The sequence below is a fragment of the Arachis hypogaea genome, chromosome 5 (genome assembly GCF_003086295.3).
Source record: "Arachis hypogaea cultivar Tifrunner chromosome 5, arahy.Tifrunner.gnm2.J5K5, whole genome shotgun sequence".
Classification (NCBI taxonomy): Eukaryota; Viridiplantae; Streptophyta; class Magnoliopsida; order Fabales; family Fabaceae; genus Arachis; species Arachis hypogaea.
In genome coordinates, this window is record NC_092040.1 from 38,000,091 (window position 1) to 38,026,348 (window position 26,258).

Here is a 26,258-nt window from a genome sequence, read left to right on the forward strand (position 1 = left end):
GAATAGGTGTATGTTCCCGGTATATGTTTATGTCTATAACATTAAATTAAATAGAATATGTATTAATGAGTACAGTTATTTCATGAATCTTATGCTAATATATCTTTTATTTGATTCCGAATAATTTATTTTCAAAACAACTACATAAAAAGTTATATAAAAATTACTAAAATAATGAAATTATTAAGAATTGTATTTTTGTCGAGTTGGGTTAAATATCAACTATTCTTTTGATGCATATCTATTTTTAATTACTTAAAATAATTTTTGTTTGTCAATATCACTACGAAGTTAGCTTTCTTTTTATACTGATCTCAAAACAGAGTTTGGCCATTTAATTTGAAGGATTTGTTCCAAAATATGGGGTAAGAGGATTCGCAATTTTACTAATCTAGAATAATAAGTTTCTATGTCATGTACCAACTGAGTGTTACTTGATGTTCAATTTTTTTATACACATGCAAATCAAGTATCAATCAGGATTCAAATTTTTACCTGTTGGCATCATTTCTATCTGCATGCACCGCCATTCAATTTTATGATGTTACTAATTGCGTTCTCAGCGCTGAAGAATAGACCAACAATTTTTTCTCTTAGTACAAAATATTGTATTAGAATAATTAATAAAAAAGGAAATTTTTTGGTTTTTTTTTGTGTTAAGAGAGACGGTTAGAAGTTAGAGAGAGGAACATTTCACATGGATGGTGCAAATCTTGTTTTGTTCTTCGGAAGGATTTTGGATAGATGCTGTTGGTCTAGATTCTTCTTTTGTACTTCTGCTGAAACTCCTTGCTTTCTAATATTTTGTTTGCCTTGCTCACTAAAGACAGAGGAATTACACTTTTTCATTCTCATGTTTCTTTTGTTTCTTTTGGATCATAAAATTTAACAAATTGTAGGATCCTTGTGTTTTGTTGGCTGGTACAATTACATCTATCTCTAATGATAAGAATTTGTGGTACTCAGTTTGTTTGTGTGGTGAAAAAATATATGCAAACCAATCTAAGCTCTTTTGTCACCTTTGCTTGACACATTATTCTGATAGAGTTTTGAGGTTATCTTTTGAACTATCTTCATTTCTATTTATATATTGTTTAATTAGTAGATTTTCGGGTTAGTTTAGGACTTTTGAATTATTTTAAAATATTTTTACTATTATTTGTTATTGTAGATACAAAGTAAAAATTTTTGTTAATCACACTGGTGGTTGCAATGCATTAGTTCTCCATGATGGAGATGTGCAACACTTAATGGGATGAAAATATTCTGAGGTTTTAAGAGATGATGGCTCCTTTATCTTAGTTAGCTTCTTCACGAGTTACTTCTAAACGAGATTAATTTATTATTTATTTGTTACATTGATGCTTATAATTTATCTAAAAATTGCGAACTATTTAGATGTGGGTTTGATAACAACTCATTTATTTCATATGGTGCTATAAGTAATACTGAAAATCTGTATTTTTTACAACTAATATTGAAATAAAATTAGTCAGTACTTTATCCTTAGCTGTGTTATTATACATCACTTGAATTTTATTTTGATATGTTTAACATTTAGTTATTTATTGTTTGTAATCTAAAACTGATGATTGAGTTGTTTCTCTCAGAATTGGTAATGTATTTAGGAGTTGGTTGTGTGTGTGTTGTTTTTTGTTGGTGGTATTTTTATTTTAAAAATATTTTTATGTCTTGTAGGTCACATTCTTAACTTTATTAGAAAACAAGACATTTATTTTAATTTTATTTATGATGCTAAGTTAGTTTCTAATCTTTGAATTATTGATGTTGCATTTTTTATTGGGCATTTAATTGAATAAATTAATAATATTGTTGTTCTGCCTTTTTTTTCACCATGCGCTCTAGACTGGAATTCTTTATCTCTTATATTTCTACCTGTTAAATGATATATTTTTATTCATTTAATGTAAAAAAATTGTTGTGGTCAAAAGTGAAAAATTCTGTAAAATTCTCTCTGGTGTGATATCAATTGATGGTTTTCTTAATTTGTATCTTAAAGATACGTCATGTGTATCGTTACTACTCTTTATTTTGTTCTCTTTCTGTGTCTTTGATTTTTTGGGTTTGATATTCTATTTTTTTCTTTGTATATTCAGATACTGATTTCTCTATTATGTTATTATCAGAATGAACAATTTTACTTGAATGCATCCAATTTTTTGTATAAATTGATAGAAAAAAATTGGTATTTATGGTTGATCCTTAACCCGTTGAGAGTGACACAATATGCCTTGCGTATAATGTTTTTAAAGTTTTTACACATGAGTTTATGTTAAAGCTGATTGAACGTGTTGAGAATCGTATTTTAAATGCGATTAGTTTAGTTTTCTCTATTGACTTTCAAGTTATTTTTTAATAAGTGTTTATTCACTTTTTTTAGTATTATGCCTAACAATAATATTCTCTTTTCTATCAAAACATGTATAATTAGTGTGCTATTATTTCGACTTTAAATATGGTTTCTATTAAAGATCCTGTTTCACATATTTTTGATTCAGTATTATCTGTTGTAAGTTTTCATCTTTATATTATATTTCCGACCATTATTTTTTGATATCGCATTTTTATAGAACTGGTTCAGTATTACCAGTATTGATTGATGAATTGTTAGAGTTTTAGTTATGATATTATCTGTATTTCTCGAGATGAGTGTTTTTTTTGGAAAAACACTAGTATTTCATAAAATACATATGATTTTCTTATAAAAAGTTTAGTTGTGTCTTTTGACAAAACATAATAAGAATTAATGAATGAAAAATTCTACGGTGTTGACCCATATTGTGAGCATGGGATGATGTTAATGCGTGGTGGTTTGGGAGCGTGAAACTTAATTAATAGTTCTTTTTTCGTTGATGTTATTCATTCTCCATTCTCATTGCTGTGCTTAGTTATGATTAATGAAACTGCTAAGTATTTTTTAGTTTGTGGGCCGGTTACCCTAAATTTGGTAATGAGCCATAGTAGATGATACTTCGTACCATTCTCAATAAAAAAAAAAAGTATATATCTATTTTGATTTTTAAAGAATTTTGAACTAGACACTTTAGTCTTCAATTAAAATTAATTACTCGATTGGTCCCTAACAATTAATTCTGTCAGTCATTTAGATTTTTGGCTCGTCAACTCCCCAACTAAAATTCAAAATTAACAAACTCTTTCTCTCAATCTTCATCTTTATTTTTTTCTCTTTTTTCTCTCATTCTCTATTTTTTCTATTTTTTTGTTCTACAAAAAATAAAATTAACAAAATAATATAATTTAAATAAAAAATATTATTATTATATACATATTTTTTTAAGTTTTTTGTTTAGTTTTAAATTTTCACCGCTTATCTTTCTAATCTATATTTTTATTTCTCTTCTTTTAAATATTTATTAAATATAATTTGAAGAGAATTCTAATGTTATGATTAAAAGTTAAAATTAAAAGTCAATTGTTTAAAAAAATTGATTTTGAGTTAATTTTATAACTATCAATATAATTTTTTTATGCTAATATCTAATTATATTTTTATATACATATATATAGAGAAAAAAATATTTTTAAATAGCAAGCATAAAAATTAATTATTTCTATTTGTGCAACAGACTTAACACCTAATCAAAAGTATACGAGTTAAATCGTTTCTAATTTTAGATAACGAAATTAAAATTAATTATTAGTAATAAATTAAACTCTTTTACATGAAAATAATAATAAAAAATCTTAATATTCGAATTTTTATCTACGAAGACCTTGGTCTTCTTAGTCGATAAAAACTTTTGTCCGTACGATCTTTTTGTAAAAGTAGTTTAATTTTATAAATCTTTTGTATCATAATTTATAATGTCAGAAAAAAATCGACGTAATTTTAAAAGATTTGTATTCTTATAATATAATTACGGATAAAAATATTAATTATTAATAAATATAATAGACGAACGATAAAATAATAATTTATAAAATAAAAAATATATTTTATAATTAAATAATATATATAAAAAATTAATTTATAATTAAAATTAAATAAAAATTTGACCATCAATTTAAAAAAATATGTTTTGTTTTGGTAGAAAAGAAAGAAAAAGATGGTTCCAGTATAGAGAGGTGGACTTTTTTTTTTTTTTGACAAAAAGTCAAAAATAACATACAGAGATAGAGAATAGAAAACTCTTTTGCGTCTTATTGCAGCTTGAGTCTGATGGGTACCTACCTGATTCAAGGAAAAGATATCTGGTTTGGGAATCGAAAACGGTGACTATGTGTTCCTACGTTTGAGGATCCACCAGGCACGGCGCTATTTAATGAAGCAACGAAGCTGATGACACATATATTGATGCCATGGATAGCGTTATTCCTCTCCTTACTCCATACAAGATGGGGAAGTTCAATTTATCACACAGGGTTGTGTTGGCGCCACTAACAAGGCAGAGGTCCTACAACAATGTTCCACAGCCCCATGCAGTTTTGTACTACTCCCAGAGAACCACCAATGGCGGCCTTCTCATTGCGGAAGCCACTTGTATATCCCCCACTGCTCGCGGCTATGCTGATACTCCCGGGTTGTGGAGCGACGAGCATGTTCATGCATGGAAGCCCATCGTGGACGCTGTTCATGCCAAGGGTGGCATCATCTTCTGTCAGATTTGGCATGTTGGAAGAGTCTCCAACACATGTCCGTACTCTCTTTCTCTCTTAATAGAAATACTAGTGTCGTTTATGTGAACGTAACTAAGTGTTGTATGTTTACGCTACAAAAAGGTTATCAGCCAAACGGTGAAGCCCCTATATCTTCTACGGACAAGCAACTATCATCACAACCTCGAGGCAGTGGCACCGAAGTCGATACCTTCGCAAAACCAAGGCCGCTAAGCATTCAGGAAATTCCTCAAGTTATCAACGACTTCAGACTTGCTGCTAGAAATGCTATTCGAGCTGGTAACTTAATTAATTGCATGGAAACATCTTCATGTGTGAAATTTTAATTTTGTGAGTATATATTCAAACAGATCCTTAAAAAATTTTGCATAATATTTTCATCTCTCAAAATTTTTTATTATATTGAAGTTCTTAAACTTTATAAAAGTAAGACATATAAGTTTCTGCCTTAGTTAGATATGTTATTTTTATTTGGACAAATAAATCATATTTGGGTATACTCTTCTTAGGTTTTGATGGAGTGGAGATCCATGGGGCTCACGGCTACCTACTTGAGCAGTTTATGAAAGACAAAGTGAATGACCGAACAGATGAATACGGTGGATCCCTTGAGAACCGTTGTCGATTTCCGTTACAAGTTGTTGAGGCAGCTGTGAATGAGGTAGGAGCTGACAGAGTTGGAATTAGACTATCACCTTATGCAGAGTATGTAGATTGTGGAGATTCCAACCCTGAAGCATTGGGGCTTTACATGGTTAATGCACTCAACAAATATGGTATTCTCTACTGTCACATGGTTGAACCGAGAATGATAACCGCTGGAGAAAAAGGTGAATGCCCTCACAGTTTGGTTCCAATGAGAAAGGCCTTCAATGGCACTTTCATTGTTGCTGGAGGGTATGATAGAGAGGATGGGATCAAAGCCATAGCTGAAGACAGGGCAGATCTTGTTGCTTATGGTCTTTGGTTCTTGTCTAATCCGGATTTGCCAGAGAGATTCGCACTTAATGCACCTCTCAACGAGTATAACCGCCAAACGTTCTATACATCTGATCCTGTTATTGGTTACACTGACTATCCATTTCTTGACGATGCTGCTGCTTCCCCTATGTAATGCAAAGTCGATTATTCTCACTAGATTCAAAGTATTGTGTTACAAACTTAGTTTTCTAATGCCATATGAGCATTGTGTTAACATTTATTATATCGTACTTCCTGTGTAAAACTAGTGTTATTATATTTCATCTACTTTAGGTCCCAACAAAAGAAAGATTCGATTGATGTAAATCTATTTTTTTGTTTTAATTTTATTCTTAGCAGCTACCTTACTTTAAAGGTGACTTAGTAACGAAGATCAGAAAACTATTGAATCTTAACTGAGAGGTTCAATTCAATTTTTGTTAAAAGAAAGGCAAAAGTTGTAATTATTGAGTCTGGGATAAGACAGAATTCATCGAGTACAGTGGTTGGAGTTTTGGTTAGAGTTGTGTAATGCTCTTTGCTATGACCTTGTTATGCTGTCTTGTTGCTAATTTTTTTTTTTTTTTGTTTCCGAGACTGCCTTTCCTTTTTTTTGGACGGTTGAGACTGCCTTTCATGTTCTAACTTTTTCTTAGTCAAAAATATCTGCTTAGCTGATTTTTCGATATAGCTTACTAGACTAGAAAGAACTAGTAATTCATCTCTGATTGTGTTTGTATTCTTATAAAGGTTTGGAGAACTACAATGTCTGGTGAACTAATCACTGAAAGTGGGTGGGTAAGGCCCGTAAGGGACTGGCCAAACTTAAACCTCTCAAATCTCATTGAAAGCATAGACTTCAACATTTTCGGCCCATGGCCCAAAATAATCAGGAGTATCCACGTATTGGCGAGCCCATTTGAGAATTAGGAGCGAGAGACATGATCTTTGGTGGTACCGGTACTAGTCATTTCACTCACTTGTAAGTTGTAACATGAATTAATGAATCAAAATTTTATAAGATTAGGTAGTGATGAAGGCAATAGGCAAGGCAAGGCTAGGCGAGAAGAGTGTAGCGTAGGTTCAATTCAATTATTGTATGAATTGTGTACTTGGTTTCGACCTTGATTTCATTCATCCCTGTGTGGTCCAATAATGCATTTAAGATTTTTACTTTTACCCACCCAACAATCAATTTTCACCTCAATTTGGAATGAAGAAGCACATTCCACGCCACTGCTACTTCTAGTAGAGATACCGAGCATGACAAAGGGAACAAGCACACAGAATCATTGCATCATCATGGTTAACATTGCCATTTGACACAACACAATGGCAAGCAAGTGTGACTCAACCACCCTAATAAAATGGTTACCAAACTAGGCTACCGTTTGGTCCAACCATGTTTTCCTAATTATGACAACCTTTTCACCTCATACATTTCTAATTAAAATAAAAACTTGTGCTTAGCTTTTCTACATGGAGTCGTGCCCCACATATATGGTATAGTCATATAATAAGTGATTTTGTATGTGATGTATGATTATATTTAAATTATTAAATTATAATAAGATAAGATAGGTCTACATCATAGTTATACAGTGTTGCTTGTTAGTATATCCATGTTTAATGCAAAAGATAGTGACAGATGAGGAAAGCTTTGTCACATACATTACCCAAACCCAAAAAACCCTCATTTCACTCTATGTATGTATGTATAGAGTATGGACTAAGAGAGAAGAAAAATTAAAGTTCAAAGCAGAAAAGAAGGAAACTGGAAGCGCAAAAGAGACCATGCTGCTCCCTTTGACTGAACTGCCTCGCTTATTTTTACCCCCTCTCACTCAATTTTACAATCTTGGAACACAAAAAGCAAAAGCAACAAGCAGATCTTCTTTCACTTCTTTTTGGTTTCTTACGAGCTTTTTCATACATATCTATATATTAATTAACAACCGGTTAATCTTATTAATATAATTGTTTTTGGTTATGACTCCTTTCTACATTCTGTGTGTTAATGCCAGATGCTAATGCACCAAACTACTTTTCTATGCTATAATACTGCGTTTGGTTAATGTCTTTAAAACATATAGACACATACACAGTATACAAAGATATATAGACATAAAAGATACATAAATTTTGTAATGTGTTTGATAATAATGTATAAGATACATATGTATAAATTAAATATCAATTTTACTTTCTGAGTCTTATACATTGTGTCTTATGCATTAATAATTTTAAAAATAATTAGGGATAAAAAAGTCAAATTTTATGTTTTATGCATTGTGTCTTCCTATTTCAACTTTAAAGAAGAATACTAAATACATGTATTTTGTGTGTATTTATGTACTACCGTGTCTATTCAAATCTATGTCTGACCAAATAAATACTAGATGTGTACCACCGTGTCTAACAATTAGTGTCCATGTCTCAACAAACAAACAAACATATTTTGCTGAATCACTGTGTTCATATGTTAGACACATTTCGAATACGATATTCATCTGACACTCGTTTGACATGTGTGTCATTTGTGTTCAACTTGTGACTTAATAAAAAATGAAAAATATTTTTTGAGAGATTTGGATACATCTAAATACTATCACATGTTAGCATATTTAATTTTATTCTTAACATGTATTCTTAAAATGAGTTTAAAAATAATATACATGATTATTTATTAAAAAAATACTTTTAATACTTTATATAATTTAAAAAGATATTAAAAATAATTAAAAACTAATTTATATTTTAATATCAATAAAATATTAATTTATTATTATGATTTATCTAAAAATATTTTATATTTTATATATACGTCGTATTTTTCTGTTTTATAAAAATTTAAAATTTGTGTTCCTCAGTTATGTCTTTATCTATATATGGATGGTCTTATTTCCAAGTTCCAACAATTGAATGTCGTGCAGTTGTGGCCAATGCTTTTTCACTCATATGTTGAATAATGAGTCATTTATTACTTTCAAGCTTAACTACATATTTAAGGAAACAGATCCATGCTATGCGTGATAGATTTTAATATGATTGAACAAATTCAATAATTCATCATCACTGCGTTTAAATGTGTTCCCCTTACCAGCACTTTGCATTGTGACAGTACAAATTGTATTGCTAAATATCTGTTCAGAAGGCATAGCATTTAATTCTCTACCACAAAGTTTGCCTCTCTTTCTCAAAATGAAAATGGACATCATATCACTATTGAATCCAAAGAAGTTGGTTGGTTCTTCTTAGCTAGCTAGATATGATACCACTGATGAAGATGCTGAATCTTGTATAGATTGTCTATACTCAAACAGATATAGACTATTACATTACATGAAAACTCTGTGCCACCCAAATTTGTAGGACCACTTCTTCTTCGCCTAAGGTGTATAATTCAATTTACATGTACACTTTATACTATTTTATACTATATGGCTCTCTCTTTGTTACAGTTTTGTGCCCTTTGCTAGTTTAATTATATTTACGTAACCATGTACACTAGAACTGTTGTTCTCTGAAATTGGAATTATGGTTGAACATTTGAGGATTTGACCCGCATAGTAGTGTTAATGTTAGAGAATAGAGATGGCATGGATTTGTTGAACGCTCGAGGATATTCAAAAGGCAGTAGCAATGGACGGCGCATGATTCTAAAGTCTAAATTAACATAACAAACACATACATTATGAAATTGAAACCTCCCTCCTAATGCATCATGAAATCAAAAAGAAAAAGATGAACCCCAAATTTGGGTGGAGTGCCAAAAAGTTCTTCAACTTGATTGGCTACAGATCCAAACATTCCGTGCTATATATGCATCCCCTTCCACCAATCATATACATTATACATACTATCACATTGCTCCATAAAATGCTCAATACTATATCATAGTAAAGACAATTGTTAGAGGAAGACTTAAAAAGAATATTTGTTGTAAATACTAACATTTTATTGTAAAATTATACCTATCAAAGAGGACGAAAGCTATCATTATTATATAACTGTTGTCACAAAAGCATGGTACAAAACATAACAAATTCACGATGATTCTAAATTGTAATGAATAAAAATAATAATTTAATGCTGTATGATCTACTTTTGCTTTGGCTTTGGTAAGAAGAGCAGAACGGGAAGAAGAAGAATACATGCAAAAATATAGAAACGTTTGGTGAGTAAGGTGGGTGCAGCCTTTGCTGGTTGTGGCGGTTGTTGTTCTATGTTCAGAATCGTTAAAAGCTATGCCCCTCTCTTCTCTCTATAAAGCACATAATATAATATTGATTTAATAATTTATGAATAAAGTTGTTACATACATACTGTGCTTTATTCTGTTGAAAAAAAAAAAAAACAACCTTGTTCCACAGAACGAGGCACTATGCTTATGCTTATGCTTTTAAGAGTTAAGACACACAAACAACATAATTCACAATTCACAACCATAACCCTCTTTAGTCACATGAAATTCTTCTTCTTCCTCTCTTCTCAATCTTTATGAATTACAACATTAACAATGAGACTTGATCATTCAAACAACACCAAGGTTGGCTTTTTCTCCACTCTTTCTCTCTCTCTCTCTCTCTCATTTTATTTTTGTTTTTTCTTCTTCCATAACCATCTTTGAATTCTCGGCAACTCTGTTAACTCTTGTTCCCTCTGTTGTGGTGAATCATGAAGCTGTCATGGTCCAAGAGAATGGTCAGAAAGTTCTTCAACATCAAAACCAAAACGGAGGACTCTCACCAACCAAATGCTGTTTCTTATGGTTATGGAGGTGCACATCTTTTTTTTATTCAACAATTAAAGCCTAGTTTCCTTCATCAAATTCATCCCTCATTCCTATGCATTTTGTCTGCTATTTCGGATTCACCAATGCTCATTGATTTTCATGAATTTTGTTTCTTTCTGCAGTTGGTGACGTGGAATACAGAAGCAGAAGCAGCTTCTCCGAGAGAGAGCCATGCTCAAACAAGAAGAGCAAAACAGGTAAACACACACAATCTTCAATGAATGGATTCTGACCATTTATACGAAATCCTCATAATTTGCAATGTACAGACAAGGGAGGAGGAGGAGGAGGAAGAAGAGGAAGAATGAATCTTGAGCATCCTCGAATCATAGATGTCCACAACTATAGCATTTTTGTTGCAACATGGAATGTGGCTGGAAGATCCCCAACAAGTAATTTGAGCATAGATGATTGGCTTCATGCATCACCAGCTGCAGATATATATGTTCTTGGGTATGAATTAAATTACTTCTTTTTGAGGGAAAAGTCTTTGCTTTAATTGGTTACCAATAACAAGATTGCTATTTTTGTTTGTGTTGCAGATTTCAAGAGATAGTTCCCTTGAATGCTGGTAATATCTTAGGGGCTGAGGACAATGGTCCTGCAAAAAAGTGGCTTGCTCTGATTGGCAAGACTTTGAACAATCTTCCTGGTGCTAATGGAGGCAATGTGTACTATGCACCATCTCCTATTCCTCAGCCGGTTGTAGAATTAGATGCAGATTTCGAGGGATCGGCTCGACAGAAGAACTCTTGTTACTTTCATCGCCTCTCTTTCCAGACATCTTCTTCAACCAGCTGGAGAATGGACAATGATCCTTCAACTGCGCAGCCACGGCTGGATAGAAGATTCAGTGTGTGTGATCGTGTGATATTCGGTCACAGACCAAGTGACTTTGATCCCAGTTTTAGATGGGGTTATAGGCCAAGTGACTATTCCAGAACAAGTGACTATTCCAGACCAAGTGACTACTCAAGATGGGGTTCCTCTGATGATGATAATGGCCTTGGAGATTCACCCAATACAGCGTTTTCGCCAGCTGCCTCTAATGAAGATGGATATGGAATGGCAGGGAGGTCAAGGTATTGTGTTGTTGCAAGCAAGCAAATGGTAGGAATATTTCTTACCATATGGGTTAGAAGTGAATTAAAGGATCATGTTGGGAACATGAAAGTGTCTTGTGTTGGCAGAGGACTCATGGGTTATCTTGGAAATAAGGTCAATTTCAATTCATACACCTAGAATCATTTTCAAGATTCATCAGCTATGTGAAAATGATTCATCTCTGATATGTATGTACTTGCAGGGGTCCATATCAATTAGCATGTCTCTCCATGAAACAAACTTTTGCTTCATTTGTAGCCACTTGACCTCTGGACAGAAAGAAGGAGATGAACTTAGAAGGAACTCTGATGTGATGGAGATTCTTAAGAAGACAAGGTTTCCACGTGTTCATGGTTCTGACAATGACAAGTCTCCGGAGACAATCCTCCAGCATGAGTAAGGATGAATCTTATTATGCAGAATGAACATCAAAAACATTTCTGTTTCCACACACTGTTGTAATTTTGATTTTGATTCATTTTTTCAGTCGAATTATATGGCTTGGAGATTTGAATTACCGGATAGCTCTATCCTACCGTTCAGCAAAGGCACTTGTTGAGATGCAAAATTGGAGAGCATTATTGGAGAATGACCAGGTACCAATGGTAATTAACAATATTCTCTTTGTTTAAGCATAGCAGCACCAATGAATCTTATGCTAAGTTTTGTGGCAGCTGAGAATAGAGCAGAAAAAGGGTCGTGCATTTGTTGGATGGAATGAAGGCAAGATTTATTTCCCTCCAACATACAAATATTCAACCAATTCTGATAGATATGCAGGAGATGATATGCACCCTAAGGAGAAAAGGCGAACACCGGCCTGGTGAGATCATTAGGATTACTCTATTACTTCTGCTGCTACTACTGCTGCTAGTATTATGAACACATAGTAATCCTTAGATTCTTGGTGTAGGTGTGACCGTATTTTGTGGCACGGTGGAGGACTCCATCAATTGTCTTATGTGCGTGGAGAATCAAGATTCTCAGACCATAGGCCTGTTTATGGCATATTTTGGGCTGAAGTTGAGTCAAGTCATGGAAGAATGAAGAAAAGTATGAGTTGTTCTTCTCGTTCCAGAATTGAAGTGGAGGAACTTTTGCCATATTCCCATGGATATACAGAATTAACCTTTTTCTGAAGCAAGCATGGTTTTACATATTTGATGCTTCCATGCATATTCAAGTACTTTCTCTATCCCTTGTTCATATATAATCATATATGCTCACATTTCTTGCTTCTAAAGCATAACTTAGGTACCTGAAATTAAAGTTCATTCAGGCTAAGTATTGATCCTGAAATATAAGCTATTTTGTCATTACAATTACAATTAATTTTCCACCTGAGTCAGAAACCTTACATGCATGATGCAACCTATTACTGTTCAGAAAACTGGTCAAACAAGAACAAGTCACTTTGAAGAAATTCATACATAAATGGAGAGGTTGGTTGATAGAGACAACCCATTTCCCATATACCGAAAAAGGTTAGTTTTTTTTTTTGTTAATTAATTTTTTTTTTAAACTCTGATGCTTTTCTTGGTTTCTGCTTTTGGTTCCAAACCTCTTTGTCTAATTCTAACTTTAACTTTTGTTTTTTTTGCATTGTGATTTGTCAGGTGCTAATATGTAATTTCACCTTTGTCTAACGCATGATCAGTACAGTTCATAATCATCATGAATGTTGTTACCTAATCACGCCAGCTTCTATCAATTAACAACACTCACTTTCCGTTGTCTCATATACCTTCTTATGACAAATCACAGTGCTGCACAATCATTAGGTACTAAATTATTCTTTTCTGATTAATTAATTAGTTAATGTATATGTAAGTTACTAGTGATATGCACGCTGCACGCATAATCATAATCATAATCAAACCCCCCTTCTTTTTTTGTGTGCAGGAAATGGAAGAGGATGATTTTTCATTTTCTTATTCATCATTCTTAAATTGTTTCCAGAGAATATTTATGATGACTAAAAGAAGATGAAAATATAGTCAAAATAATCAACATTATTATTATTTTTTTGTTCTTGTAATAATGCATAGAAAATGAAAAGAGTAGTTATGATGATGTATACTGATAGCTACAGTGATTGGAAAAGAAAAACTGTAGAAAGAATTTGAAAAGAAATGATTTAGTTAATTAATGAAGATAGAATTTTCAGAGCCCCCCACTGGTGATTGTCTTTGTCTTTTTCTCTGCACTACTAATGATATGATATGATACATCAAATAGTATGTAGTGCTTTGATTCCTGATATGCGTGCTCGTCTTTTTGTGATTGTTGGAGAGTTATTTAACAGATTATAAAGTTTCTCACAGCTTTAAAGCCATCAGTTCTGAATTCTGATGCTCAATTACTCTTTGCTTTTGACTAATTTAATTTAGCTTTTTGAATTAAACATTAGTAAGTAGAAAATGAGGCGAAAATATATGCTAATAATAATATATAGTACTATTTTGAATTTTAATCATGATAATTAGACAAGTTTGGTAAACAGTTATGAATTTCTTTTGATATGGAATATATGTATGTGTAAGAAACTAAAATTTGGTAGCATACTATATATAATCAACACAAGTTGGTCCAAAACTAATGAAAGATGGCTGAAATGATAATTGTAAAAGCATGTGAGAGCGAGAGATCATTGTGAAAATGTGTGTTGACAGAAGAGAATGCATCATAACTGTTTGACATGCGTAATCAATAGCTTATTTAGTCATGTATGATCATTTGATATTTTGATTTGATGATTTATTTGCAAATACTAACAAATGACAACTGTCAATAGATTCTTGTTACAGGAATTAAACTAAGTTGCCCTTGACCATCCATAGGGAAGACAAATTAAAGTTAACTCAATTATATATAATACTTTAGCATAATGTTGTATGTAACTACGTATACTTGTTGAGGCATCCTAGTATACTAAACTACTCTTGTCCTTCGAAACTTGATTACTTTAAAGATACCTACTCATTAAATAAAGATATAAAAAAAAACATCTTTTTACAAATATGTTTTGTTTAAAAGTATAATTTATTTATTTAGTCACACTTTAAATAAAAATAATATTTTTATAATATATTAAAATTTAATTTTACAATTCATCATTTATTTTCCAAAAAAAGTATTTTTACATAAAAAACAATTATAAAATTTTTATTAGAGTATCCATCTACTTTAAATTATACATATTTAGAATTTAACTAAAAAGTCAGATTTTTTTGGTGGACATCAATAACTTTTTAATTTAAATTTTAGACTTTTACACTCAAAATTTTAATATTAAACTCTAAATTCTCCAAAAATAGTAGTCTCTTTTTGGGCACAACAAAAACAATTATTAAAAGAATACTTTTATTTATTTATTTATTGGTATTTGAATAGTTTTACAATAAACAGAACCAAATACTGTAGTGGGTCACATAAGACTGGTATTTTGGACTGAGTAGGACTTTTTGGTTGTTGCTTAAAAGATAAGCCCAAGAAGCCCAAGAAAACTTTGTTAAACTACTCCAACCTTTGACTGAAAACAACATAATGTTTGTGTGAAGTGGTTATGACTTGTGACCCACAATACCAAAACCGAAAGTTGCTATGACCCAAAAAAATGGTACGGGGTGGCAACTGGCAATTGTCTAATATCTAAAAAACTCGAGTATACCAAAAAAAACCATTGGAGGCTTGAACAAAAAAAAAAAAACATAAACCGTTAATTGTAGCCACATTTTTAAAGTGGCTAAAAAGAGTGCTTGGTCCGTGAAAGTTCATTCGTTAGATCGGAGAGCATGCCTACGAAATATTTTTAATATACGAAATATCTTAATTACCAATATATATATATATATATAATCTCTTTTCTTTACTTACCTTTAACATTTTATGCAGTAATTTTTTGAGTTTAATTTTAGTATATGAATAGTATAATTGTTGTTTAATTATATTTATTATTTTAAACGACTATTAAAAGATCAATGTAAGGTAATTAATTTTACATATTATATAATTAAATATACGTATAAAATTATTTTATATTGATAAAATTAAATTTAATTTTTATGCATAAAAATCCAAAAAAGAAAAAAAAAGTTTGATATTTAAGTTTGTTGTAATTATTGTGAAAGATTTTTGTGGTAATTGTTGAGGGATGGAGCAATAATTGAAGAGAGTCAAAAGATGGAAGGGGTTTGGTCAAACTTAGAGTGTTAATGTGAAAGAGGAGGGAAATGATGTCCTATAAAATACACAGCTACATAGGTTTTATGATGAAAAAAATCTACAACAATGGTACACTTGCACAGTTTGATGCTTGCAAAATCAAATCATGAGTCCTTCTCCTTCTCCACTAGTGTTAAAGTAATTAATTACATATGGGTTGAGAGTTGGTAAAAAGCTGCTGTTATATTGTTATGTGAGAAGGAAAGAAAATCAGACTAGCTATGTATGTATATATGTACAACAACTTAGACTACTTGATCATCATGTTCATCATGCATATATATATATATATATATATATATATATATATATATATATATATATATATATATATATATATATATATATATATATATACACTTAACCAAATTATTTAATTCATGCAGTAATAGCTAGTACTGTATGTAATTCATAGATATAAAATAGTATACAGTATATGCATTACGTACAGTACGTAGCACTTGAGTAAACTTATATATACACGATACACCAACAACCCAGATATATATAATAAGCCTAGCTAGGTGGGTGCATGTGTATTAGGTGCAGCCACAAAATATAAATAAATTAAAAGTATTAAGAAGGCTCAAATTAAAGTATTTTATAGAGATAGATATGGAGGTGGCATAGTAGTAGTATTCTGATTGATGCGGCTGCTGTATGCTTTAATTTTTATTTGTTTTAATTTGGGGATGGGGATTGGGGAGAGTTATGGAATCAGAAATAGAAATGGAAGCTAAGAACCTAATTAAGCTAAGCAAGTAGCCACTACACAATTCATTTCATTCGGGTAATGCAGGGACTAATCCAAAAATATGAGTAACGGCTCCAACATTTAAACCTATTATTCATGTCGAGAAATTAATTAAAAAGAAAAAAAAATTAGGCTCATAAAAAATTTACTATCATTATCATCAATAGTTTAATGTGTACATAAAATATAATTTAATTAAGTATACATTAAAATTAATTATTAGTATAAAATACATATAAAAATAAAAATTTAATTAATCTGTTGATTCTTATAATTTTACTAAATTTTTAATTTGATTCTTATACTTTTTTTCATTTCAATTGAGTCTCTACATTACTTTTAATTTTGTAATTAAATCTTTCATAATTAAAAATTATTAAAATTAACCGAATATTTTTTCACAAATTAAAGATATCTATAATTAGAAATATAATTAGAACTTTGATCACATATTTTTTAAAGAAAATATTTTATTAATTTTAATATTCTTAATATGAAAAGAACTTAATTGTAAAATTAAAAATAATGTAAAAATTTAATTAAAAAAATATAAAAATCTAATTATAAATTTAATAGAACTATAAGAACCAACAAAATAATAAATAAAAATTAAATTAAATTAAATTACACATTATATATTTATAAAAAATACACGGCGGCTGATTTTAATAATTGAATCTAATGTATACATATTATTTTTGAATAAAATTTAAAGTTGATTTACTTAAATAATTTGACAATTATAAATGTTAAAAAATGGGATGGGATTATTTATACGTAAAAAGAATTTAATTTATTAGTTAAATAAATATGTGCATGCATATAAAGTGGGAATAGTGACTAGTGAGTGTACAGTTGTGTGGTTGTCTGATATGATTGGTATTTGGTACTTGAATATTGTCTTATTTGGTCAAGGTTTTATATATATTCATTCATACTGTGTTCTGCTTCTGCACCTCTGAACGCTTCCCTATCCTTTTCTTTGTTCCTTCAAATCACAACTCTGTTATATTTGAAGACGGTACAACAAACACCACACACTCTTTCATTTCATTTCATGCATGCCAGGTAACTAACCTTGTTTTCTCTGAGTTTAATTATTATTTCTATTAATTGTAGGTGGATCGCGGCTTCCACTCTTCAAGCTTCCATCGGTTAGTGCTCGTCTTTTGCTTTTTTTTTTTTTTTGTTTTCATGGAATTTCTCTTTTACATGTTAAGGAAACTACATACTACGATACCCATTGCACAAAAATTTACTTGAACTTCCACTTAGCTAGTTAAAGTTATTGTTGGGAGTAATTTAATAGCGAGGGATTTGATTTATATTATATAAATATGAAATATTAAGTTTAAAAAGTCGACATTTTTTGTAAAGAATTAGTTAGTTTTAATTCAAATAAAAAATAAATACAAGAGAAAAATAGTGATAATTTAATATTTGTGAATATTTTTTTTATACAAATAATCTTTAGTATTTTAACATCTTTTTTATCATGGAAAATTCTTATGTGCTCTGGAAGTAAAATAAGTCATTTGTTTTATATCATTTGTTGTTTCGAATATTTTTTAAATTATGGATACTTTTCTAGCAATTTAAAAAAAAAAAAAAAACTTCAATTGTTAATATGTCAAACAATAATAGAGCAGAACAAATGACTTAATTTTTTTTTTTTGTGACTGAAGAACAAATGACTTAATTTGCTATTAGTACAAAGAATTTCTCCCAATTTCACTCAAGTTCTTGATCACTTTCGCTCCTAATCAATTGAAGGTAGAGTTAATAAAAAAAAAGTAAATAGTATATTTTTTTCCCATTGAGAAACCAGTTACATCTTTGTTCCACGTCTAAATTGCTTCGTAACTACCAAAAAAAAAAAAAAAGAAGGAAAACTAATAAAATCTATATAATACAAGCCACATAAAAATGGGATTAAAAAACTCACTACTACAACAATATAGATAGTAGAAGAAATACAAATTTCGAACTATCGACATTAAAGTAAATGAGACTAATTCTATGGTATTTGTTATTTGGTGTTTTTTTTTTAATTTATTATTTATAGCAAATTTTAAATTTTTAAAAATTATTTATTTTTATATTTTTAAATTAAATATTATTTTTAATTTTTTTTAACAAATTAGACAATATTACAAAGCAATGAAAGCTCAGGCCGGAGAAATATTTTTAAAAAAAAGTGGGGATTTTTGCTTGCAAATAATTTGGGTCGGGTTAGGTAAAGCAATTTATGGCGTTTGGAAGTACTAGATGCAAATAGTAATAGGATAGGGCTTTCAAAAATAAAAGTTTCAACAAGTTGCCTTGCCGCTCATTATTACGGCGGTGATATATACATATGGCTGATGCTGCCGCCGCCATGGCCATTCTGGCCCAAAATGCCAATAAATTGAAGAGCCTTAGCTTATAAACAACTTGGTCTAAAACCGGTAATTTGGTCTAATAATGCGTCCAAAAGGACCTTGAGAAAATTAAAATATCTATTGGCGTGCCTCTACTTTTCCTGAATAGAGGGTGTACAGTGTAGTACACTGAAACCTAGCTAACTTCAACTTTTATTTTCATAAATCATGACTTTGATCATTTTATATTGCTGCTGCTTTGGTATCTTTGCTGCCCTCTCAGAATGGTTTTGTTGTAACTGATTATTATATATTATGAAATAGATTAGGTTAAAGTGCTTTTCTGGTTGTCAGAGTAATTATCAAAACTATATACATATCAATGTTTTTATATTTTGAGTTTTATTATGTATTATATTGTGAGCTATTTTTTATATTATGTTGGCTACTATGCTTCCATTCTTTCATCTCTTTCACGTGGAAAATTGCTATATGATTTCTTTTCTTCTGTCCTTTATTCAACAGCGGATTTTTATATATATTATAGCATGAGTTATAAATAATCTTTATACTATATATATATATATATATATATATATATATATATATATATATATATATATATATATATACTGTTGACATAGCGGTCAAATTTTTTAACCAATAATCACGTTTTAAAATAAAATATGTTGTTTCTTTAGTAATTTTGTAAAAGATAATAATGCTAAATGTTTGCCGAAATTTTATTTAAAACTGATTAAGCTGACATGTTTAATTACCACATATAAGCTTTCAAAAGGTCAGAAACTAAACCGAGGGAATAAGAGAACTTATTAGATATGATACCATTCGTTTTTTAATTTCTTTATTGCAACCAAAGACATGCATGCTTCATATTAATTTATCATAGAAATTTAGGGTATGCTTTGAATTTCATAGTTAATAAGCTGTAGACTCAGATTAAAATAAGTGTTATGTATGTCAGAATTGTATACCTAACTTAGCTAGTATCCGTACAAATTAAAAGATAAACTGAGGTGAATGTTAATTAAATATCCTAATACTTAATTGCATGATCATGGAATGTTTGAATAGCTAAGCATTAAGAAAATCATTTAGCCATAAGTAGTCATTCAATATTTGGCCTTGTAATTTGCTGCATCAATAATTAACCTGTTCACAATGAAACCCTAATTTTGTTTCTAATTAACATAAAAAGGATAAAATTTAATTAGGTTGAAAGTTGAAACAATTAATATTTGAGTGGTCTAATTAAAATGATGTCAAAGATAAGAAAACTGTATAAGTTTATCAGTTAATATTCCATCAAACTAGCTACTCAAAATCTGTGTTTTGAATAATATCAACCAAAAAGAATGCTCATACCACCGGAAGATAATTAGTAATATAATACTAATCTTCTTATTAGAGTTCCCTTATTCAAAATTAAGATAGATAATCAGGGCATATATAAGGAGGAGGAGGAGGACAAAATAGAGTGACACTGAACATTTAATAGCATTGAACTGCAATATAGTTTGTATACATTTGAAATCACTCCATTAATAATTGTGAACAGAAAATATGAGTACATGCATGTCCTAAATAATCATCCATACTTCTGTTTTTTTCAGCAGTAAATGTATATGTATGTATAGATATAGTTACCAATGTATGCAGATCACCATATATATATATGATATTTTACATTCCATTCCATTAATACAACTATAAATGTATAATTAAACTGCTATCAGATACAGAAGGAAAACATAGATCTTGGTGGTTCAGCAATAAACGATGCATGTATATATATTCATCTTGGAGCTTTGAAAGGAGAAGATGAACCTTCCCAATGAATGAGAGAACTTGAAAGCAAAAAGTGTGGTAAATCATCACAATTCAAACATGGATATTGCTCCCATCCACATTGCTTAATTCAAAAAGTATTAGCTAGATTAATTTTTGATAACTTGCAAACACTGTTATATATATGAACAGAAAAAATGAATCATAATACATGACTAAGAGTTTTGTATATAACACATAGTGTCAATATAAGAAAACCAACTAATTAAGAATGTTAGTTGAAATTATTAGCTGAAAAAATACTGATAATTTAAATTTTCTCTACATTAGTATTTACTTATGCGATCATTGTTCCCTTTAATATAATAATCTATAATGGAGTTGAAGTTTTTCACTATATGATTGATCCCATCAAGCAATGTTTGAAATACTACTGTTTCCGATATATTACAATCTTCTAATACATACATAGTAACATGATATATTTCTAGCTTTTGTCAGATCTCAGAAACATTATCTTAATTTGTGCCATTGGCTGATCATTATCATCATCACCAGAAACAAGCAAGCAAGAATGATAAGCGGAAAAACATTGCAAACAGAAGTAATTAAAGTGAGAAATTATAAGGCAGAAAAAAAAGTTACTGATAGAGAAAGGGCAGCAGGAAAAATATGCATCGATCCATGAAGATGAGTCCTTGTCAAAGCTAAGTAATTTAGATTTGAGAATATGACTCATTCTACTGATATCTCATATTATATATATATTCCACACATCACTGTTTATGCTACTGCTCCCTCCCTGGTGAATGATGATGATTATTATTGTTGGTGTGCACTCCTCCCAAGACTTTCCAAGATTTGAAGCTCTACAAACACATTAATTAAACATGTATCACTATTCAAACTGCAAAATAATCATTAAACACTATTTGTACATCAATATATATACCTGAATAGAGATTCATGCTCAAGTTTCCATTAATATATAGTGGCATCATTGGTATAAATTCCAATTGGGAGGGGAGTGGTTGTTATTGTTATTAATGTTGTTGAAACTAGCTTCCTGATGTTGAGGGATCTCAAGGCTCATGAAATTGGTTCTTAGTAGATTAGGGTCTTGAAGCTCAACATCCATAAGTTGATGATGATGATGATGAGGATCTGATGAATCTGGAGGAGGGAATCTCTTGTCCTTTGATGATGAGAAGCAGGTGAAGCAGAAGGTGTGATGATCATGATGAGAACAGGTGGTGGGATTAGCTTGCTTGGTTCTTTGAAGCTCTCTGATAGCATTCTCAGATTTAGTGAAGAGCCATTGGAGGGTGTTGCTGGGTTTGTCATACTCAAGCATGTCCTGAAGATCAAAGAACTTTCTAGCAATCTCGCTTGAAAGCCTCACCCTTCTGTCTCTCAAACCCTGAGATGTAAAAATCTTGCTGTGCCTGTCTTTCTTCCCTTTCTTTGTCAACAAGTTCAGACCATTATGACCACCCACAACACCACCAGCACTAGCACCACCACCATAATCATAATAAGAACAGTCCCTTTGGAGCATGGCAGCATAGTCAGCAACATTCAGATTTGTTGCTGCTGGGAACAGTAATGGAGCTTGATGAGTAGTAGTACCAAGAGATGAAGATGGGTCAAACATACTTCCATCACTATTAGCAACAACAAAAGCATTGCTATCATTGTGAGAATCATCAACATAGAAGGGATGAAGAAGAGGAGGGTAAGAAGAAGAGGAAGAAGAAGGGTTGGAGGAAGAGAACATAGATCTGCATATAGTGAAGAAAAACCCTAACTTTATTTTTTGAGGGATGAGAAGTGGTTGTAAGATAAGATAAATAGTGATGCAGGAAGCAAAGGAATCTGGTTAGAGAAGGGGAATGGTAATGCTATAAGTAGGATCAAAGTGGAGAGCTTTCAAGTAAGGTACTTGGCATCAGCATTCAGTTGCCAAAATAAAGAAAGAGTGGTAAAGCTACTTTACTAACAAAAATGGACAAGGGAAGAGATGAGGAAGTAAGGGAACCCAACCAGTACATAGTACATACATACATAGTTACGTTTCATTATCCACATCAAAAGGACATTCAATTATTTTGTTTTGCATTCTTATTTCTTAACACCACATTAAAGCCATAACCTTCAACACCATCACGTCAATCAACTCCAAACCTAATTCAACTTCAACTCTCATTTCACTCTTCCATATGCATCACTACTAAGTACCAACAAAAAAAAGGAAAAGAAAATATCAACTTAATTTTCTCTAATGAAGTAGCTAGTATGTGTTTATCATTTTGTATAATACGTTAATAATATATATGAGTCAAACCAACTTGCGTTGGTCGAGTGGTCAGATTACTCATCCACTTAAAGGATCAAAATTCTATTTATACAACTATTAAATTCCCTATTTTAAATTGAAGGATCTAATAATTATGAGAAGATAGTTTGCTGTTCCCACTTTACCATACAAATTGATCTCACATACATTATTTTTTTCTTCTTCTATATATATATAAAAGTAGTTTTTCTTTCATTTAAGGTATCTGTATATATTTGAGTGAGAATGATTGAATATTTTTTCATTCTCAACTGTACGAGATAAGTCCTAAAGTAGTCCCTAAAATTGCACTCGAGTCTTAAAATAATCCCTAAAGTTAATAATTTCTCAAATTCGTTCTTAAAATTACACTCCGGGACTCATAGTAATTCTTGAGAAATTTTCTGTTCGTCAGAATCTTAAAACGACGTCGTTTTGAGAAGTAAAAAAAAAAAAGAAAAGAACATTGGAAACGACGTAGTTTTACGTTTATTTAAAAAAATAAATAAATAAAACACACTAAACCCCACCCTTTTCCTGAACCTTCCCTTTCCCTTCCCCAACCCTTCCCTTTCCCCTTCCCCAATCTGCCCTTTTTCTTCTCCTTCTCTCCCTCACAAGTAAGCTTTCCTCAACCCTCTCTGTCGTCGGCCTCCATTTTGGTGCCGCACCAATCGTCCCTCCCCAACCTAATCTTTCACGTTCTCAATCTGCTTCTTCGCACCACGACGAGATCGAGGTGCTCTCTGATCTCGCCGTCCAGATTTCACACTTTCTCACTGTTTTCAAGCGCTCCGTCAACCGCCCCAACCCTTCGTCATTGCCGTCTTCGCTCTCAAGCCCGCCGCATTCGCCGACAACTCCAAAGCCCACCAATAACTCCACAACGAGGCAGGTGCTCCAGGCCACAAATAGAATGTCTCTCACGGTCAGCTCCAGGCGCTCTCCATTGTTCCGGCTGACAGCCCCTCCCTATTATCGCCGTTTGCTCTCTGTTCTCCTCTCTATCTCCCTCTGCATCCTTCTTCTCTTCTCTGCAGCAAAAGTGAGTTTTTTTTAATTTTTTAGTTATTAAATCATTATTGTTTAATATTTTGGATGATTATTGCTGCTGATGATTGTGTTTTAATGCAGCTGTCATGGTTGATTTTTTGTGTTCTTGATTCTGTAATTGTTGCTGTTTTTTGTGATTGTTGTTATTTAGGTTGATTGATGCTGGTTATTTAGGTTAATTGATCTTTTCTAATTGTTGTTGGTTCTTTTTTGTGATTTTTTGTAATTGTTAATTTTTTTCAATTCTGTGATTTTTGTTAGTTCTGAAGATGTTGTTGTTGCTTCTATGAAATTGAAGAAGAAGAAGAACATAAGTGAAGAAGAGAATTGGCGAAGATAAGGATTAGTTTTTTTTATAAATATAAAACGACATCCTATTGGGGATTAGGTTTTATTTTTTTAAATAAATACAAAACGACGTTGTTTCAGTCCAGTTCAGATTTTCGGTAGCAAAGATGGATGGAAATTATTTCAAGGACTATTATGAGTCCTGGAGTGCAATTTTAAAAATGAATTTGAGAAATTATTAATTTCAGGAATCATTTTGATACTCGAGTGCAATTTTAAGGACTACTTTAAGACTTATCTCCAACTGTACATCATCGTACTTGGAGCTCATGAACCATTTTTATAGATTATTTTTTTTAAAAAAATGGTCAAACAAGAAAACATTACTTTCAATAAGTCAATAACGGATGTTTTTTTGAGTCTGGTGATTATTAGTATTTTTTTTTTTTTTTGTATTTCGGTCTGATGATTATTAATTACTTTGGGATGTGCAACGGCAACAACTTATTGAAAGTCCGACTAAGAGAGAGAGAGAGGAGTACAATCCTTTTTTTTTATGATGGGAGTACAATCCTTTATTCCTTTGCTTTTTGTCGGTTTTGACATGGCTTCTAAATTTTAGTTAGTTGGGTCTGGTATCTGGACTGGGCTCTGAGCCATAACAATTGGGCTCACTATAGTCTCCCTTAACAGCCCAGTTAATTTGAAAACGCTGGCAATGGCATTAAGCTTAGCAATCTATTAGCACTGTCCAGCATAGCTGCTTGGGATATATTTAGTCCAGCTGTGCGATAATATAGTAGTTAATTCTTTAATTTTACTTAAGTAAGTATTAAAAATTTAAATTCTATCTTATATATGTAATATTTATTGTAATTTATCTTCTGTCTATCGTAATTGTCAAATACAAATATAAATATATTTATGTATAATTTATATGTTTTACTGTTTATATCTTTGTATTTCTATCTCAAATTTTAAAAAATAAGAACCAAACACAGTCTAAAGTCCCCAATTTTAGTTTCACTCTCGAAAAATAAACACAGCCTAAGCAAGCACCCATTACTCAGAAAACATTTATTTAAAGAAATTCTAGCTCAAGATAAAAAAAAATAACTTATTCATAAATACAATTACTGTTATATATAGAGCTCGTTTTTATATTTTCTTTTTTCAAAGAACTCTTTTTCACCGGCATTAAGATATTATAAAATTAGAATTCTATTTTCTAAAATATATAATAAAATAAATACATTAGTAATTTATTCTTATAAATATTAAAAATACTTTTTTGTTCATTTATATAATATTAAACAAATAATTTTTATATATATTACACTTAAATATAAAATTTTAAATGAAGGCTCTAGTTATTTTTATATAAAATTAATAAAAATTATTAAATTATTTAATATATTTAATTAAATATAATTTAATAATTTTAACTTTGATTTCATATAAAAACAGTTGTAGGTTTTTAAAAATTTTTAACATGTTCAATTACTAGTTATTTTTTCATTATTGTCTTTTGACGTTAAGGTTAGAAGTGAATCGAGTTAGACCAAACTCAAGTTCGACTTATAAAAATTGAACTTGGTTTACGACTCAATTCATTAACAATTGAGCATATTTCTTAAGTTTAAACTCGGCTCATCAAAAGCTAATAAGAACATAATCTATAATTCTATATCAATAAATTATAATTTATATATTTTAAAAACATTTAAAAAGATTAATTTTATATATTATTTATCTATCAATAAATTATAAATTTTTATATTTTTGTGCTACACTAAAATTATATATAAAAAATAAATATAAAATTTTAAATAATTAAGATCATTAATATATATATATAATTATATATTACTATTTTATGTGTATATATAATATTAAAAGTATAAATTAAATGCATAT

The 26,258-nt window shown here is 30.6% G+C and overlaps 3 protein-coding genes and 1 long non-coding RNA gene across 5 annotated transcripts; 3 read left to right on the top strand and 1 right to left on the bottom strand.

Moving 5' to 3' along the window:
- The first annotated feature begins 4,194 nt into the window (after window positions 1-4,194).
- LOC112801297 (putative 12-oxophytodienoate reductase 11) lies at window positions 4,195-5,994 on the top strand. The gene is made up of 3 exons (XM_025843956.3): window positions 4,195-4,675; window positions 4,762-4,938; window positions 5,169-5,994. Exons 1-3 carry the CDS (start codon window positions 4,342-4,344, stop codon window positions 5,771-5,773), a joined length of 1,116 nt encoding a protein of 371 aa, XP_025699741.1. The 5' UTR covers window positions 4,195-4,341; the 3' UTR covers window positions 5,774-5,994.
- Window positions 5,995-9,722: 3,728 nt separating this feature from the next.
- LOC112801296 (type IV inositol polyphosphate 5-phosphatase 7) lies at window positions 9,723-13,689 on the top strand. Its single transcript, XM_025843955.3, has 12 exons — window positions 9,723-10,168; window positions 10,303-10,399; window positions 10,537-10,611; window positions 10,684-10,867; window positions 10,957-11,632; window positions 11,721-11,914; window positions 12,006-12,114; window positions 12,193-12,341; window positions 12,432-12,701; window positions 12,905-13,002; window positions 13,135-13,299; window positions 13,421-13,689. Exons 1-9 carry the CDS (start codon window positions 10,139-10,141, stop codon window positions 12,655-12,657), a joined length of 1,740 nt encoding a protein of 579 aa, XP_025699740.1. The 5' UTR covers window positions 9,723-10,138; the 3' UTR covers window positions 12,658-12,701; window positions 12,905-13,002; window positions 13,135-13,299; window positions 13,421-13,689.
- Window positions 13,690-17,426: 3,737 nt separating this feature from the next.
- LOC112801299 (uncharacterized) lies at window positions 17,427-21,639 on the top strand. Of its 2 annotated transcripts, none has more exons than XR_003818852.2 (4): window positions 17,427-17,517; window positions 17,616-17,650; window positions 20,614-20,743; window positions 21,157-21,639. It is a non-coding gene; the product is annotated as an uncharacterized lncRNA (long non-coding RNA). The 2 variants fall into 2 exon arrangements; XR_011882078.1 differs by having other exon boundaries at window positions 21,167-21,639.
- Window positions 21,640-21,662: 23 nt separating this feature from the next.
- LOC112801298 (uncharacterized) lies at window positions 21,663-22,442 on the bottom strand. The gene has a single exon (XM_025843958.3). It carries the CDS (start codon window positions 22,440-22,442, stop codon window positions 21,663-21,665), a length of 780 nt encoding a protein of 259 aa, XP_025699743.1.
- Window positions 22,443-26,258: the final 3,816 nt, after the last annotated feature.